Source organism: Atractosteus spatula, chromosome 9 (assembly GCF_055471065.1).
Source record: "Atractosteus spatula isolate fAtrSpa1 chromosome 9, fAtrSpa1.hap1, whole genome shotgun sequence".
Classification (NCBI taxonomy): domain Eukaryota; kingdom Metazoa; phylum Chordata; class Actinopteri; order Semionotiformes; family Lepisosteidae; genus Atractosteus; species Atractosteus spatula.
In genome coordinates this window covers 41,758,471-41,778,380 of record NC_142714.1, presented here as the reverse complement: position 1 = coordinate 41,778,380, position 19,910 = coordinate 41,758,471, and the positions used below count along the sequence as shown (strand labels likewise).

At 39.8% G+C, this 19,910-nt stretch overlaps 1 protein-coding gene across 1 annotated transcript in view; it reads left to right on the top strand.

Annotated features, from left to right (window-relative positions):
• Positions 1-19,910, top strand: part of col4a6 (collagen, type IV, alpha 6) — a 151,790-nt gene that overhangs the window by 42,214 nt on the left and 89,666 nt on the right. Inside the window, exon 4 of the mRNA XM_088924586.1 lies at positions 11,054-11,131. Coding sequence (XP_088780712.1) covers positions 11,054-11,131 — 78 coding nt within the window. The remainder of the gene's footprint in view (positions 1-11,053; positions 11,132-19,910) is intronic.

Sequence of the window (19,910 nt, the reverse complement as noted above, 5' to 3'; positions counted from 1 at the left end):
TGTTGGTAACTTTGCTGTTACTCATTCACTCTTTGAATGAACTTTTGGGAGTGTGTTGGGTGGAGGGTTTTGGTGGGGAGACAAGGCCAAAATCTATATAAAAAAGGGACCTTGGTCTTTCTTGTGGGAATATGAAAGGAAGCATTGTTTTAAGAGAGAGGGGGTTGGGTGGCTTTAGGGGCTGGTAAATAGAACCTTGAGGTTTCTATAGTAATGCCATGTGTCTGTTTCAGACCTGCTGCTCTGATAGTCCCCTCACCCCTCCCTGTCTCTGTATGTGAGAGCTTGAGCTGCACTATCTACGGTTTACTGAGTACTAGCCAGTGCCTAGTCAGCCCAATGAGATTAATGAGGTGAGGAAAGACTGGAGGTAATTGGAGTCCTTGAAAAGAAGTCTGAAGGTGAGAGCTATAAAAACACAACTTCCTACCCATCAGGAATGAAAATCTCAGGGAACCTTTGGTTGTTCCTGTAGGAAAACTTAGTTAAGATTGATGCGTCCATTTAGTGTTTTGTGTTCTTCTGTGTTTTCTGCTGAGCCAATGTCAAACTCTGGGCAGCAAGATATTATTCTTTCTCCCCAGGTGAAGTGGAGCTAAACTTGAGGCACTTTGATTCGCTTCACCTCTAGATGAAACACCTTTGAACACTTTAGGAAACAATGTGTCCCATAGATGTCATCCATACAAGCCTTTGAAGAGGGAATCGCCCGGAATGTGGTTGATCTTTTCCTGACACCTGCGTAGTAGCACTAAACCAGCCCTTTACCTTATGGGAAGGAAGGCAGATATACATGACCTCGCAAGGTAGTTGATTAGTTTGTGCATCTCTGTTGGATGGCTGAAGGCTACAGCAGATTCAGCTGTCATGTCAATTCAGACAGCCTCATGGACTTACAGGCAGTGGTTAGCAGAGAAAGAAGCAACAGGAAGAACAATCTGGCCACATTAGTTAAGTGATTTATGAACAGAACAAATGTGAGATCTCATGAGAAGACAACTGAATAATGTCAAGTAGAATCGATGGCACAGTGTGTTGTAGTTGTAATCACTGCTGGAGGTGGGCTATTGCTGCTGTGTTGGAGAACTGCAGAAGCTGTATTCTAATAATTTGGTACAGTAGTACAGCATTATTGTGAAGTTATATTTTGAATGGCCATTCATTTATGACAAAGTGTAGCACAGCTAAACATTAAAGTAATGTTAGTTTACACTACATCTATGCACATAAATAATATTTATACCCACATTTCTACTTCTGAAAGATGAATGCTGTGGTGGTTATCACACTTTTCAAAGCAACCCTTGACTTCATTCCACAGAAATATCTAGTTGTACAGAGATACATCATCTGATGAACTGTCTGCTGAGTAAACTGTTTTCGAATCACAGGAGGTCACAGTGAGCTGTTCAGATTCAGAGCAGGGCGAGTGAACACGGACAAGATCCCTAATCAATGGGAGCACAACTGGGAATAAGGTGGGACATATTGTGTCTGCCTGTGTGATTGTCAGAATGTGAACATCCTTTTTTCTTGAGAAATCTATCTCTTGGTTGAACCAGCAGGGCTCAATGATTCTCACTGTTTCACTGCAGTATGAACTGAAAATCAAAACTGCGGTTGATGCACTAATGACACTGCACTGGGAGTGTACTTGTATTTATTAGATATGTTAAATCCTAATTTACGCACTTAAACCCCCTGACTCTTCTCTCTTTAAAAACATGGGGTTTCTGACAAACCTTCTAGATGGGTGGTTGTTCTCAGCCAAGCACGTCTTTGCCAGATAACTCTCTCTGTTAGACTTTTGCCATTTCTTCATTTAAATTAGAGCTTGACTGGGCTACAGAAATAGAGATTGATAAAAAGCAGTGGAGACAGGTTTCCTTAAATGGTAAAGATTCAGTGTGTGTTTATCAAATATTTTTTTTAAATGTTAATAGTGTTCAAAACTGTGTGCTTATTGTTTCCTGTGCGCAGTATTTCTGGCAGGGAATATGTTCACATACTGCATTTCTGGCATAATCGTGCTTCCAGGTGTTTTAAATCCATCTAAGTTTGATTAAGGGGATCCCTATATGCAAAACGCCCACCCTGTTGGAGCAGTTTTTTCATAGACTCCCATGTGCAAATGAAGGTTCTTATTTTGTTGTGTTGTATTTTAAAAAAGGTTTTCTCTGTATGTACTTTATTACAGTGCAGCTGGTGGAAAGGACTATTGCTAATGCCTTCAACAGTCACAGTACATTATAATACCTGATTATTATTGTACAGTATGTCCAAAATTGGTCTCCATAAATTGGCTGACACTCTGAGCAAAGGAGATCATTTGTGCAGTTTTACCAGAGCCTGATGGATTTTTTTTATTTCAATGAAGAGCCTGTAAGACAAACAGCTAATTAGGAGAACCTGCTTGGCAAAATATGTATGAATAAGCTTCAATACAAAGAAAAAAAAATCATTTTATTTTTTGCATTGCACAAGAACCCTTTAATTCCAGGCAGACAGGTCAGGTTTAAACTTTGTTTCCCACAGAAGAGCAGAAAATACTCTGCATTATGATTTTGTGTAAAGAGTGCAGTTACTTTGCTTGTAAACCTGGCTTTGGGGGCTGTGATTCATAGTTGTCTGGTATTTAGGAAATAATAATAGGCAGACACAAAGGTCTCCATGGGAATGGCTGACTTATCCATGGAGAGGCTTGTCACCTGCGAAGTTTGTCTGTCTCAGTGTTACCTTCAGGAATGCTGGGCGTAGAGATGAGGAATTTGTGTCAACGAAGAAGTAAGTCCTCAGAGAATAAAATTAGTTGCCAAGCACAATATCCCATTTCTATTCACTGTATTTACCTCAAGATGTATTTTGAGAGAGTTTCAAAGTACTTGTGTGTATTCGGTCAACAAGAACAGCCCTATGAAAATACTCTACTCAGTTAATAAGAACATAATACGGTTAAAAACAAGTAGAAGCCACACAGTCCTTCATCCATTTGGTCAATATTATCTTATACTGAAGTTGTGTCCGACCACTTCCTCAAGGAATGGACTTCATCAACATGGCTGGGCAGTTTTTCTTCCTTACTCCTACCACCCTTTGTATAATAAAGTGTTTCTTGTTCTCAGTCCCATATAAACATCCTTGTAACGTTATTTTATTTAATACTTCTTGCTAGGGAGACTGAGTGTTCAATAAATTGCAGAGGTATCACTGATAAGTCTGTGTTAAATTATATTTAATAAATTAACCTTTGCCTCAGACAAGTGAGCAAAAACATACTGTATGTAAAAAGTACGTACATTACAAAGTATGTAAAACTACATTTGATAGTGTTCTGAACACATTATGCTTGAATTCATTTCCATTTCTGTTGTCTGATCCTTGTAAATGTGTTGGTTTTGAAGTAAGCCTTTGTGTTTACAAAGCTATTCCCTTTCAGGGTTCAGAATGTGAAATGCCACAAAGATGATCCTTTTCCTAGATTGCCTTAGTTCACTGTCTTTTCAAAGTTGTGAAGCTCTCGGCTCCATTTGGGCTCTCTGGTGTTCTTCTTGTGTGCTTTTAGCCGTCAAAATCCCTCTTCTCTAGAAAAAAAATGTCTTCAGATTTAAATGTCTGATTTTTGGTTCATTTTGACCGTGCTCGTTGTTTTATTCATTTGTGGTTGAGCGAACCATTTCACTTCAAAGCGTACCCCAGCCTTTCAAGCTTGAGGTGTGCTTTGTAACTGACAAAAGAGTATGAGGTTTTGACAATGAATGCACTGCGGTTTGGAAGCTGTAATTTGAAAAGGTTGCGTTTTGGAGGTAATTTCAAATCCCCGGTGCTTCCCCTTGGTGGTGAAATGTTGAAAATAGATTCCCTGCAGGATGGGAGGACTGATTACCACATTGGCAAAGACACCAAAGCTTTGTTTTCCGTTTGGTCTGGCAGTTCTTGCAGGTGATAGTCCTGGCAGTGCAGGGAGAAGACGGGCTGATTGTGCAGTCAGGAGATGTGCTGAGCGGAGGAGTAAACACAAAACATGATACATTCGCTTAACAAGACATTGAGCAGCTGTGACCTGTAGTGTCAACCCCCAAGCCCTGTTAAGATGCATAAAGAAGAAACTGTACTCTTTAGAGTCCCGCCTAATGAACTTTAGCATACTCTTTTCCTAAAAGTGTTGCAGAATTGTTCTTGTAAAAGAAAGGAAAACTTCTCACAGTTTTGCTGCTGAAAATCTCCCAACTCTCACCTAAAGAGATAAACTATCGTTAAGGGAATAAAAAAATATCTTTCAAGACTTTCACCTAAAGAAAAAAAACATAGCAATATTTATTTTTTAATCTATTTAGGGTTAAAACATTTTATAGCAACACATTCTTCAAATTCCTCCTCCATCATGTTTGCAAAACTTTAATTCCATATACTAATGCAGTGTCTAAATCCTGTATTACTACAAAAATTACTGCATAATCTAAAAAACAAAAAAAAATCTTTTGTTTTGTTTTCTACTGTACGTAGGCGGAAGGAAAGAAAAATGTAACTGAAAAAGAGAACGTAGCACTTAGTTTGTTGCATTCTCATTGACAAGAAATGGATTAAAGGTACAGTATCTCTGTACCGAATTAAAATTATTTTTGCATTACTGCACCTGCGTGGCTGTACTTTGGACCTACACTTCATCTTGAAGCATCTTGGATAAGCAAATAAATGTTGTTTAACATGAACAGCTCTGTTTTCGGCACACTAAAAAACAGAAATCTATTGCAAATGTGTTAGTTTACTTTCCTGTCAAGATGTATGTCATTAGGTTATAAAGAACGGGAAACAAATGCTGTAGATACAGTAGGCTACTCACCACATAGAAAAACAGAAGTGTTGGTCTGAATGAACAACCTGTTGTTTCCATGGCTGAGAACCTACAGTTCCAGAAAGGCCAACTGGAACCGCACTAAAAGAGCTGACTCCACTCTGTGACCATCTTCTCCACAGTGCATCAGTTCCTGTTCATTAGACCTGGTTCTGCAGTGTATACTGGGAACTGTGACCCTGATACAGCAGTCCACTGTTGTGGAAGTAAAGAAGACACACCTAAAGACAATCCCACGATGTCCAATAATCATGTAATCACAGCTCCAAACTCTTAACCTCAGCATTACACCTTGCAATATAACTACGAGACACAGCAAAGCACCTGTCTTTGAAGTTACATTCTGGTTGCACTAAACTCTCAGAATTCTGCTATCCCCTTTTTAAATGCCCTCCTACCTTATTCTGTTTTTTTTCCTGCCATCTCCTTTTGCAACCCCTGCCCCCACCTCACCTAAGTGCAGATGGGTTTAGCAGCTGTAGTCCCAGAGCAGCAGTGGTGGGGCTGGTTTACCTACAGTATGCAGCCTGTCAGCCCTTTCTTTTCTTTCTAAGAGCTGCCTCAGCGTGCTGACAGGGTCCTAGAGCACCTCAGTCCTTCAGTCACACACTTCCTGTGGGCCGGTGCTTTTCAGCGCCTGGCTCTGCAGGCCTTGGCTTGGCTTCCCACATCAGCCCCCAGAGGATTGTGGGTCACGCCGGGCAATTCCCTGTCTACATCTGGAACTTTCTCCAGCTACCATCTGCATATACAGTTAAACCAACTGAAGTGAGAGAGACTGCTTTTTTAAAAGCAGCAAGCCTGTGCAGGTTTCTCACTCTATTACCACAGCCTCATTATAAAATAAATGTCTTCCTTTTTATTTGGTGTTTCTTTGAAATATGATAATTGAGGTGTTCATCAATTTTCTTGTGTGTGAACAATGATAATGACCCCGCAGTCCTTCCACTTGTCAAGTTGAGGTTATGAATGGGGTTAAAATAAATCAAGTAGTGAGTTATGAAAAGAATCTGTTTAAAAGTGACTAGGTTTTTTTCACCACATTTCAGTTTTTTTTAACGACTTCAAAACTTATATCCAGGTCATACTGTATATTTGAAATAAATATTTCAGAAGTTAAACTGAAATTGCATTGAAGTTAAATAGGAAAACATGGGAGTGTGATGTGGAGAATTCAAACTGAAGCATGGAGATGACTAACCCATTTCAACAAGGATTTGATTTTTCAAGCTCCACAGGCCTGCTTTGTGCTCAATGTGTAAACATTCTGCTCATTTCAGTGACTTGTTGAAGCGTGGCTGGTTTGAGCTTCAGGGTTTTTAGGGGAGTCTCTTTAGTTGTGGTCTTTCAATGGCATCTAACTTAAAGGGAAAGACCAATGGGGAAAAAAAACTCCCTATATAAACTGTGTCAGCCATCAAAACGCAGCTGTGAAACAAAATGTACCATCTTCATAGTTTTACAGCAATCCTACTCTTTAATTTATTTATTTACATTTCCAAATGCATCAAAGACTGAGTGACTCACAAAATACATTTACTTGTGTTAACCCTTCTGAATTTAAATGTTTAGATGTTGGTCAAAGAGTAATTAGACCCTCTGCTGTTGCTATGGTTATGGTCCAAACTGATCTGGAGGAAGTGTGTCTGTGGGTTTTGTGAAGCACATTTCCATCCCTGCAGGAACAGTTCAGCGCATGTGATGTCTTGGAATGTGTGCAGGTTAAGAGTCAGATCTGGAGCATTTGGTGTCCACAGAGCAGGACAAAACAGGAACAGGTGACTTTAGGATTTCCAAGAGCAAAGTGTCCAGTTAACCTCCCCCCCACACCCACACATTTGTCCTTTGCAGATGAGTCTCAGGCTCGTTTTCATTTTTGCATGATGTTATGGTTGTGTGTGTGAGGTTACAGGCTCTGCCAGCCAAGCCAATCTGAGGTACTGTAAGCTCTACTGAACACTCTCTGTAAAAACACTCCTTTCACCGTCTTCCCTTTTAAATGAAATTTGACAGGTGCTACAATACCTGCAGACATGTAGTAGCCCATTACTAAGGAGAAAACAAACACAGAAAATCATCTTAGTCTGGGAATGAGTTTTGTCTGGATTGACTGAGCTTTGCACTAGCAATTTACTTAGGTAAAATTGAACAGTATTACAGAAGAAATGTCAGAATCGCTCTTTTAGAAAGTGCACATATATTAAACTGATCCTTGAAGCATTATTCTGCATTGAATTCAATGGCTTACATTGTACTAATAAACATTGTACTAAGCTCTAATTACTGAGTGGGGGATTCCTTTCTAAAAGTGATAGACATGCTTTACTATGATTTATGCCACTGCTTTGTGTTGAATCAGTACTATTCATACTGGTATTCTGTGCAGGCCGGGACATGGATGTGATGATTGTCTTTACCATTTCACCTTCACTTATTTTCATTGTTGGGCTTTCTTCTTTGGATCCTAGTTCTGGAAAATGCAGAACTTGACTTGCCTAATGAGCTTCACTTTGTGGATACAGCACAAGCCATCGTTAATACTGTTCAGATACCCACCCACTCTGGAGAGTCGTTTACATGCCTTGGAGAGTTTTTGTGTGTGGTTAGTGATATGGCATTTCTCCATAAGATAATGAAAGCTGATAAGGGGTGTTTGTGGTTTTGATAAACAGCGCACAAGATTGCACCAAGAGAAGCAATGGGAGTTTTGACAGTAATGCCTGATTAGCGAACATTGTTTGAAATCTTAAAATCCATCTTCAGTATGGTATCCAGGCGCATCAATTGAAGGTTAGTGCAATTCCAATTTATCTCTAACAGGCACAGTAAATCCTATGTGCACAAGTCCAGGGGCCACAAGTAGAAACTATTTGGAAGTGCATGTAATACTGAGAATAGGAGGTAATAATAATAACAATTGCTTACACTTATATAGCGCTTTTCTGGACATCCCACTCAAAGCGCTTTACAGGTAATGGGGACTCTCTTCCACCACCACCAGTCTGCAGCATCCACCTGCAGCCATAGTGTGTCAGTACACTTACCACACATCAGTGGGGAGGAGCACAGACTGATGAAGCCAATCCACAGATGGGGATTATTAGGAGCTAATGATTGGTAAAGGCCAATGGGAAGTTTGGCCAGGATACTGGGTTTACACCCCTACTCATTTTGGAAACACCCTGGGATTTTTAATGACCACAGAGAGTCAGGACCTCGGTTTAACATCTTATCCAAAGGATGGCACCTTTTTACAGTATAGTGTCCCCGTCACTATACTGGGGCTTTAGGACCCACACAAACCACAGGGTGAGCACCCCCTGCTGGCCCCACTGACACGTCTCCCATCCAGGTTCTGATCAGGCTCACTCCTGCATAGCTTTAGTGGGTTGCCAGTTGTGAGTTGTGAGTTGCAGGGTGATATGTCTGCTGGCTTGAGGAAATTCTTTATTCAAAGTTTTCTGAGAGGATGGAGCAAGCTGTCCAGCTATGTTGCTGATACCCTTGTTTCTTTCAAGTGATAGCTGGATGACAATAGCTTGAATCAGACAAACAAATGTTCTAGATGGGTCAAATGTCCTCCTTTTTCAAAAAACATTTCTTGTATGCATACTGTATGTATGGAAGCAGTGCAAACATTTCAAAAGTGTTGAAAGATCAGGAATGAAATCTAGACACAGAAGGAATTTAAGACTGCATCAAGCCCCATGTCCAAAGCTGTTATAACAGGAACAAATGTTACGTTAGGCTGCCTGCTCTTAAAATGGGGGATGACAGTTCTTTTTCCACTTTCTGCTGCTTTGCCTCAGGCAAAACAATGTACTTTTTCATCACGTCATGCATATTGTCCCATTTCAAATCACTTCTTCAAGGCTCGAGCAAGCCCTGGCAGCTTTTCAAGGTGTGATGTGCAGAAGGGGAAAGGGGCGGTTTTAACAACAGGTGTTTCAATGCGCTGCTAATTCAAGTAATGACATACGCAGCCCATCCAGGTGTGGACAAAAGTTCCCAAAAATAAACTATATGTGCTGGCAGACGACGGAGGCGTGTGCTAATGTCCGGTCCATGGCCAATGGAGTCCCTGAGGCTGTCTTGGCTTGTAGAGGAGGAGGCAGTTATACAAGCATAGAAACAGCTTTTTATTTGTTGAGGGCCTGTCTCGCTGGAAAGGGTTAAAAAAGAGGACACGTTAAACAGTTCACCATGCTAAAGCAGCACTTGTAGTTTACCTCACGACAGCCGTCACACTTGTTTCTGTGTTTGTTCTTGTTGTTGTAAAGTCCTCATCTGTACTGTGTCATGAGGCTGCCTGGCAGGGGTGGTCAATGCTATGTCAGGTTCTGGAGGTAGTTTGACTCCAGTTTCAGTATGCTGAAAGACGTGAAGCAGCGCCCAAGCCCACAAACTTTGGATGCGGTGTGTGTCCCAGAGTCTTTGGCATTTCCCCTTCTACTGTAGCTCTATTGGTTCTGCAGTGGAGGGTCTGCCTCTTCTCATCTCCCGACATAACGTAGTAAGGCTCGCCTTCCTTCTGTTACATTGATTAGGGGAAGTGGAGAGATCAGACGAGGGAGATCGCAGGACAAGCAGAATTTTTTTAGAAATGGCAGCAGCCCTCTGTTCCCTCCTGTGGCAAAGCCCTGGTTCGAGACTGGAGCATGTGACACACAGTGCTGTGCAGTGGAGTGTCTGTGTTAGCATGCTTGCTGCATGACCCCACACACAGTTCACCAAGGGCAGCCAAAATTGATTAGGACTTTCTCCTGCGACATAGGAAAGCCTAGCACTTCAGAAAGATTTGCGCTGTCCACACGTTCTGTCCACATGATCGAATTTTTCTCCTTCCCCCTTCTTGATGTGATACAGGTTATTTGCATGTAATGCACCATTGTTTCACCTAATTGGATTGAAATGCTAATGGGGACTCGTTGAACATTTATCTGGAAGATTTCAGTTCTTATAGAGATATATTTTTTGAAAATCGTAGTCTATTATAGCATACTTAATTAAGAACAAAATAATAATCATTATGACCATAAAATGCAGAAATCCTGTCTGATGTCATAAAGGGATGTTGCAAAGCATTACGGACTAAAGGAACTCTGCCTCTTTAAAACTGAATGATGTTGTGATGCACAGACTGTCTCTTCAGCTCATTATGGAAGAAGCAGTGCTACTTTTTAGTCTCTCTGTGCATTTTGGTATGGATGCATCTATGCATCTTTACAAAAACATTGCTCTTTGTGAGTATATTAGTGGAAGCTGTTTGATTGAGTACCGCGTACTATACTTAAGGGAAATGCGGTTTCCTTTGTGAAACCAGTAGTGTTGGTAATAGAAGAGGTGGAGGAAGAAAACCCAACCTCTCCGAATTGAAGTGAAGTTCCTCAGGGTGTATTCTTTGTGTGATGGGCTGCCGTCCAGGAGAGATTTGGTGAATTAACCTGCTGCAAGTACAGGAAATGAGAATTCTCAGCGGGCATGCAGCAGCTCAGAAATCTTTAAGCAGAAGGGTAAGCAGAAAGGATGAAGCAAAGGTTTCCAAGCATCTCTGTCCCACCCATTTTGACCATTTTGAGTTTGTCCTTCTCATTTAGAGCAGGTGGCATTTAGCAATTTTCTCAGGGACCTTTAACCAGATCTTATTTCCACTGTGAAATAAAAACTGATTGCTGGTGATCCACAGATCCACGCACTGTACAATACTGTACATCACAGCTGGGGTCTCAGCGCATGGCCTCCACATGCTGATCATAACTATAGAAACTCTTGTCAGGTTTGCCTGCTTGTAAGACACAGAGAAAGATTTCTCCTGTGTGAAAGGTTATCATACTGTCTTAGCCAGACTTCTTCATCTTGATGAGTGCTTTGCTGAGGCATTCATATGTCTTCATTTTACTCTACCGGACATTCATGAGGTACCATTGATAAAGATAATATCTCACAAACAGCTGTAAACAGCTTTTGGAAAATCATGGTTTTATCACAATTGATATGAATAGGAGACCATAGGAGAAGTGTTTATTGGGAAGTGTAAAGGGTAAGCCACGATCAAAAAAGCAGATTTACAGATGTAATTACTGACTCAGAGAGTTTCATTCAGAGTTCGGTGCAAGAGTACTGTGAATTTTCAGCGGTACTGTGTCTTGCTGCTGTGCATGCTGATCTAAGCGCTGTTTTGTTATCTTTCCGTGTCCACAGGGGTCGAAGTTCCAGGGCCCATGTGCAGGTCGAGACTGCAGCCGCGGGTGTCAATGCCTGCCTGAGAAAGGCAGTCGGGTAAGTGGCCAGCTGAAACAAGCTTCTCCTTCCTGCCAGTGCTGTGTCTTTAAATCATGAAACAGACAGTATGACAAATACAGTTTATACATGGTTCTGTATAAAAAGTGGTCTGTTTCGTTTAGCTTTGCCTTCTGCAAAGGTAAGAATCACAACAGTTTCGTTTCTATGTTATACATTTTTGCAAATGTATTTTCCTGTTTTTTTTTTTTACCAAGTTTCGAATAGTCTTATTGTTGCCTCTCACAAAGTGAGGTGAAGATGAACAGTTCTGGTGGTGGAAATGAGAAACACATCACAGCCTTGTGTTATTTTTATGACTCTTTGAATTTACTTAAGGGAGCACGAAATTAAGAACATAAGAAAGTTTGCAAATGACAGGAGGTCCATCTAGTCCATCTAGGCCATTTGAGATTTAGTAGCTATCTACTACTAGGATATCATGAAAGAAAATCTCCTCTAATTTGCAACTGATCTTATGTCCATTACTGTATTCAAATTATCTATTAGCTGAAGTTATAGGTACACAAATAGGGTCAAGGGCGGGTAAGCTGAGATGCATAACATCTAAAGGGGAAAGCACATCTAAAGTCATAAGCATAGCGGAGATCAGGATTCCAACAAGGCCAGGCACACACAAGGAATAATGCTTGAGGGGCTCAGAGACAAAACTCTGTAACAGAATGTCACGCCCTCTGCAGCCAGAGGGCGCTCCTTCTCTGTCCTGTCCCTAGTTTCCTGCCTGCTGTCCTTCCGGTCCCTCTCTTTCCCTTGGGCTATATATTTCCGGGTCTTGCACTCTGCCCTTGCTCAGCATTGACGTTCGGATGTCCTGAGACCCGCCTAGCACCAGGTCGCCCCACGTCCGCTACCTGAGGGCATAGGTTTCTATTCGGCACTCCTGAACTCTTTGCACTACGAGCCCGGGCCTTTTTCCCGTCTCGTCGCTACGCATATGGGTCTTTTTCCACTCTCCTGCTCTCCACGGTTAGTCCCTTTGGACGTCCGTGACACAGAACCCCAAACCCTGTCAGATTAGTTTAAATATTCTGAGCCACCTGAACCTGGCATGGTCGTAAATTGTTTTCAGGTGGTCCAGGTCTCCTGTCTATTTATATATGCAACAACCGGAGCTGAGAAACATTTTGTTAAAAATTTTTTACAGACATACAGTAAGAGGGATATTGCAAAATACATATATAAATGACATGAAACTTTTAAAAGCTTGCAATTGATGTAGATTGTTGTCATATTTTAAGACTACAACAATCATCAAGCCTGTTTCACTGCTGAGTGTTAGGACCCATCTGAGGTTTCACTCAATAACACCCAACACTGAAGCGAAACGCAATTATCTCATATTGCTTTTTCAGCCCCTGGGCCATTCCATTCTATTGCATACAGATCACCACCTCAGTAAATTTAATATTAAAACAAACTATGCTTTAATGAAGATTGCTAGATTGTTAGATTTCTGTTAGGACACAAGTGATGGCTAAACAGATAATAAAAAGCTTGTTTGACTTTTTAAACAACAGTATTTTAAAACATGTGCAGATTTTTGCCTCATTCAAGGGACACATTTTAATCGGCAACACGTAAAAAAGACTTGTCAGCACATTGTGCTATTCTGACAGCTGGAAACACCTATGGTTCAACAAACCCTGAAGGGTCCAAAAAAAATCCAGACCCATGGACTGCTTTTGCAGCTTATTCACTATCCCCACAAATTTTTGTGTAAAGCCCTACCTGCAGTCTGTCTTGAATCTACTGGGCTATCGTGTTACATATTCTTGTCCCACTATGTTTTGACTCTGAAGTAGTTGTCTTTTTCAGTGCCTTTTAGGGTTCTAAATCCCTTCTTGTGATTAGCTATTGCCTTTTTTTGTTCCTAGACAAAACAATCCTGTTCCTTAAACCTGACTGTGCAAGTAGTGACCTTTAGTCCTGGACTCATTGTGATTTCTCTGCTTTGAACTCCATCTAGATCAGAATCAGATCAGGTTGTCCTTCTTGTTTCAATACTACCAGTTTGGTGTTTTCAACATATTGTACTTTTGTTGTCAGTAGCTGCATTTTCATGTACAGTACCTGCCGCAGTCCAGAATTGTCAGGGTCCAAGAAATTCACCTTGTCTTCGTACTGTGTCTGTGCCATGTGTCAACCTGTTTAAGGTGAAGCAATGTTTCTTCTGGAGGTGGGCCAGTAATTACTTAGGCCTAAAGAACATTTCTCTGGAAATATGGACAACTAAAGATTAGGTGACATTTCCAGCATGAAGTGTGACTGAAAAAACAAACAAATGACTAGAAATCACTGAATGAAGATGAAAAATTGCTGTGCTTTGATTAACCCATAGACCTCTGTGATAACCTTTGTGATGACCTCTGTTATGTACATTGTTATTTCCTCAACAAACCCCAATGATTTTATTTTCCTTTCAAGCACGTTGTTCAAGAACGCCTTTCAAATTTTTGATGCCAAATGATGCAAAGCAAGAATTTTCCATTTAAGAGAGAATAGCTGAGGATAACCCATGTGCCGAATACACGCACAGGGGCCACAGGATATTCAGTTGGAGACACATGGAATACTGGTAGGCCTGATGGGGCCATAAACACCATTACAGGGGCCAAAGTTCCTCTCGTGCTCTTTATGGGGAGACAAAATATGAGCTAACCACCTACAGGGTTAACTCTGATATAATATACAAAACTAGACATAGATTCCTATAACTTGTCATATTGTGACAATGTACAATTGCTCAAGTGATACATTTGAAAAAATCACAATCTTTCCAAAGTAAAACCACATTGATCTGTGTTAAAGGCAATCATGCTTCCATTGCAGATACAGGGTCTTTGAGTGTTTCAGTTCAGTAGTTTCAATTCCACCAAGACAGCAAAAATGGCAAAAGTTCCTGCTTAAGATTCTGATCAAGCAGAATCTTTGATAGTAGCACTGTATTTCCCTCCTGTTTCTAACTTTTAGAATGTGATTCTTCAGCAGTAATTGAAAGATACTGGATATTATATCCCTGTATTTTAGGAACATAATCAGTTCCTGAAAAGGATGACCACTTTCACTTAAATCAATATCTAAATTACCCAGTCTTTCAGAATTTTTTACTTTATGTATCTGCTATTATTTAGAAAGCATTCTACTTCTCATAAAATCTTTAAGATTCTTTAAAGTAAAATGGGTTAGGAATATAAGATACATATTTCAAAATTATACACAACCTCTAAGGAACACACAAAGAATATAGGAGAATTTTTAGCTTTGGTTTGACCTGATGCTGCTGCTGGCATGAAATGCAGTTCAGCAGAACTTTGCTCAAGTCTAGATATGATCTCTGTCTAGTGCCAATTTGAAAACAAATATAGTGATATACTAGTTATTTGTAGTAATTCTTTGGAACTGTTAACAAAGAATGAAATAAGTAATAATCACTTTTATGCTTTAATTTAATGTGACAAGCTGTTTTTCACAGTTTTTCAAAGGACGTGCAAGACAACTGATACTGAAGAGATCGGCTCTGACTTCAAAAAGACAAACATCTACTATATATTTAAGTTTAAAAGAAGGTTTGTGCTAGCATAGCATGGTATTTTAAACTAAGTTATTAAAACACTGCTACAATTTGTATTTGTGATCTGTGCCAGTGTTTTTTTTAATTTAAACCTGAGTGATATACTGTAGAATTAAAACTAATTTGAAATTGCAAGTGAGCTTTCTATTTCTTTCAAACTCTGAGCCATCTATAAATGGCAAGAAACAAGTACTGATTTAAAATGTGTGCTTTAATGTTGTCACCTTCAAATACTTTTCTTTTGCTCCCTTTCAAACAACTATTGTCTAGTAAAATTGAATGTTGACTTAATTCTGAATAGAATAAATTTGTAATGTATTTGAGTTAGCTGCTATAGGCAGTTTGATGTTTTATTTTTTCATAAAATATAAGCCCAAGCTGTGTGAAAAGAGAGACTATTATTAGACTCTATTACTAATAGTAAATCATATTTATGTTTACTGGAACATGTATGGGTTAATTCCACACTGCAAAGCAGAAAGAAACAAAAGATTCAGCTGTGGACCCTGTTCAGTTTAGTGAGGGTAGAGTAGAGTCATGGTGCTAAGTGATGGTCAAAAGGCAGACAAACTAGACAGTTCAGTAGGACATCAGATTGCATGAAGATGGATTGTTTTTCAGTTAAACTTTACCTGTCCATCTGTGGCTTTAATGATATTGTTAAAACAAACTTGACACTTTCTAGAATGCATGATTACATAGACCATGAACGGCTCTTGTGAATCAAATTCATATCACACTTCAGGAATTTACTGTTCTGCTCCTCGCTGAGATTTATGAGAGGACATAAAATTGTGTTGTGTTTACAGGTGGTCTGTATAATATAGCTTATTTTTTCTATGTTGTACTTTTTTTACGTTTTTGATTTTGTTCCTTTGGGTTATAGTTATAGCGCTCAGTGTGAAAGTCTGTTCTGATCATAATTACAAGCCAAGTGTTCTTTCTATTAGTATGGCGGAAAGAGCAGTATTTTTTACAATACTCTCCTAATGAATTTCACATGCCAGGTTATATTTTTAATTACTAGCAGCGTGTAAATCTGTTCTTTGAACCTCAGGGAAAGCTTTCTCACTGTAATTGTGGAAGAGCTCACCTGATGAGAAATTCTGTCTTGATTAGCACAAAGCCCTTTGCCAGACATTCAGAGAGACAATTGACGTTCTCATAGCTGATGGCTCCTGTGTATAGTTATTGTGAGGCACAGTAATTCAGTTTCCCTGCATTTTCCACCTCAGGTCCCCTTACAGGTGCCATTTTACCATATACCAGTGTTGTTCCACCTGCCCAGCAATGGTATAATGCATGCCATGTTTCTTTAGCTGTGCTTGCTTGTCGAATGTAATCTTTTAGCCCACAGTCAGATGTACTAAGAGAGGAATAGAGCTTTTTTATGATATCCTGGAGAAACACTTTTCTGAAATTCTGATAAATTGTTTCACTAGAAATCAGTTCACTAGAAGATTTGGTTTGGTGAAAATAAGGTAGAACTAGATGTAGTTTTCACCCTCATTGAACTTGACCAGGGGTGTGTTTATTCCAGATACTGTATCTAGCAAGACCTCATGCAGTGCGATACCTGCAGATTATGCAGCAACAGAAAGTAAAGCACACTGAAGAAGAGCGCCACGGCATTAATAACAATTCACAAAGTCATTTTTGAAACTCCCTTTACTTTTCCTCAGAGCACGGATAAGTCGCACGACAAGCTCTGGGATTTGCTTCCTTGTCTTGTGTGGGTTATCGGCTTTTGAAATTGAGGGTTGCCTTTAGAATGAGAGGTTAGGAGTTTGCTGGACAGACTGGAAGGGTGTCTGTGGAGCATTAGGTCCTGCTGTTCAGTGCCGTGTGATAATACACATTACTGAATGAAGAGGAGTCATTAAGGGCTTTGTGATGTGGGACACAGATCTAAAACAGCAATTATTGTAACTGTGTTTGCCCAAAGTAGACGTGTTGCCCAGCCTAGAGAAGTGCTGTAACTGAAATGAGACACAGGAGGTGTCTTAGGGATGTTTGATGGCTGGACTGTACTGTACGTAATTACTGTACTGCTTGTGGGTGCTCTCAACAGCATTTCAGTGTCTTTCCTTCATTGTAAAGAGCTATGTATTGAAGTGTGAAGGCCTGTTTCAAGCAGTAGTAGTCAAAACAGAAGCAAAATACCCTTGATACAGGAAAAGATAAAACACTTATTGGCACATTAACACTGTACATGGCAATCTAATCTGACCCTGATTTTTCTGTTTGAAACTCTGTGAAAAATGTTTGTTTCTGACTGTTACATTTCACCCCGCCACTCATGTTAAATCCCTTTTTTAGCCCATGATAGGATTATCAGCCTGCATATTCTTTCACTTGAATTCTGACCTCAGCATCCCAGCCTTGGGGCTCTCTTTAGCAGCAGGGATGCGAGAGTGTAAAAAGGAAGGTGCTTTATAGAGAAAATGAGCTGCAAGTGGCTACCTGCCCCCTGTAGGCCTGTAAGCTCTCAAGGCAAGACTCCACATGTAAGGGAGAGAGGTTAAGAAGCACCCTCTAGTAACCTAATGTAGGAGAGAACATTCTTTGAGCATACAGTGTAAAATAGAAGACTGAGAAACACTAAGCACTTTTTCAAATCCTGTTACGTGAGGTTAACTCACTGGTGTGCAAAGATCTGAACAATTTTGATGGGGGCTAAGCCAAACTCAAGGGATGGGTTTGAACTATTTAGTGTCCAGATTCAAGTCTGGTGTGAACACTTCTCCTCTTACTGCTTAAGGGCTCTTGCAGTTGGGGGGGGTCCTGAGGTTACCAGGGCAACGTCCAGTTCTGCAACTGATTGCCCTCTGTTGTCCAGAACAGTCAGCAACTTCCAGTTCCGGAATCACTACCTGCCAAGTATCTGCTGAGGAAGATGGTGAATACTACAGTACAACTGGAGCCAGAGAGCTACTAAGGAGTTTCTGTATTGCTCTCTGTTCAAAAATCAGAAATATACAAGATGTTTAAATGGGAGGTTGCTCCCAGTATAACCAGTTCTGGCTACAGAGACACAACAGAACCAGATGAGCTCAGATGGCTCAATGACTTCCTATTACTTAGGGGCTTCCTGATGCTTAAATGTTCCAAGTATCAGTTTTGTATTGTTTTTGTTATTGATAGAATTAAAATGTGATTTTCTGGATATACGAAAATGGTCTCCTCTCCCCATCAGTGTTTTTTAAATACACATACCTTGGGCCTCCATTATCAAACATAAAAAAATGAAACTATTTGCTTTCAAATAAGTGGGACATATCAAGAAAAATGCCTCCCGAAAATAGATTTAATAGCAAGTGTGAGGCTTGGGCAGTGTACTACAGAAAGGTGTGAATTGTTACACATGGCATACCTCTGTCTGGCTTAAAGACAGATAAGATAATTCCAGACAGGCAGCTCGATGAACTTTTAACATTTGCTGCATCTTTGATCTTCCATGGTTAAAGCAGATTATCACTGTAAAAGATTAGGACTGTCATACAGTATCTGTTCCCATGGACAGAACAGCATGGATGTTTGATATTACTGGGCTTGTTCGCATTGGTTATAACCCAGATACAGAGATTGGAAAACAGAAGAATGAAGGCGTCCAGCTGAAGGATTAAAACATATTGAGGGTGCAGAAATACTGTTTTGAAATTAACTCCAGTTTCTCCAAGGGAAGGGCAACTTTCAAAAGATGTGAAAAAAAGTTTCTTATTCGATGTTCAACATTCTTTTATTATTGTTTGTTATTCTTTTCTGCATTTTCCAATATATCATTCCCATCCCCAAAACCCGTTCCATTGCTCACACAAACAGGCAATCCATACACATTTCAATTGGTTTGCCAGTGTATAAACATATAAAAAAAAGAATTAACATGTCATCACATGGCACAAAGTTCAACAAATTTCAACACAAACATGCAAAAATAGGCTATATCATAAAATGTTGTAAATAATTTTACAGTGTTTATGTTGTATACAGACTTTAAATGAGACAATAAAATAAAATAAGTTGATTAATTAAATTCACACATCTTCTATTCAATCGTACTGAATACTTGGCCCCCAAATTTGGTCCCTTTGCCTTGCACATAATAATAATGTATATTTTTTTCTGGTGTACAATCTGACAAAAGCTCATTACACTACTGTCTCACAGAGGGTGAAATACCAATTTTCCAGCATTTCGGTGTATGTATCTTAGGTGCAATTATTGCCAAAAGTATAATCTTCTTACCTTCATTTTTAAAATGTACAAATATCACCCAAAACAGATCACGATGGTAGTTAGTATTTCATTTTTAATGCTATAGATAATAATTCAGATATGCATTTTCAAAACGTTTTTAATTTTTCACAATTCCAAAACACATGCATCATATCTGCATTTTGTGATTTGGAATAAGGGCACACGATAAATTAGCTTTCAATTGAGCCATTCTCATATTTTATGTGTGATGAAGTGTGATTTAATCTGTGTTTGATAGATTATCTATACTTGTTTAACATTCTTGATTTATGATCTGTCTGTTGTTTCTCCACATGGCCTTATCTCTCTGGAGCCCAGCTTTCTTCCCTCTTTCTCCTGTCCAGATGGGACCTTCTTTCAGGCCGTCCAAACTCAGACCACATCCTTAACAGCGAAACACATCCTGACAGTAGTCGGTGCAAATAGCAGCCTGCAAGCAGCGATTTCCGAAAATTTACAGAACCCTTCATAACTGGAGTTACTTACTTCAATAACACACATGTCGTGTGGGCAACAAAATGTACACTAATCTCTAATACTGATATTTAATACCTCTTTATACCTGAAAAGTATTAATGCATAACACATTCCTGAACAATGTGTGGTGCATTTCTTTTTCTTAGCAGATAACCACGAGAGACACCTGAAGTCAATGGTATATGAACATGCTTTCACACAAACTTGACTTAAGGCTTATTGTCCTCAGTGAGAACTACTAGTTCTATTACTATTAGTATAGTAATAAAGACCTGAGCAGTTATAGGACTACAGAACATTCAGTCTAATTAGTGTTCTTAACTATGCACTCATGCTCTTTATTACTTTGTAATTGTGTGTCCTATTTCTCAATGAGTGTAACCCTGCATACTTGAGTATTGGGGCCAGCAGGGGGCGCTCACCCTGCGGTCCATGTGGGTCCTAATGCCCCAG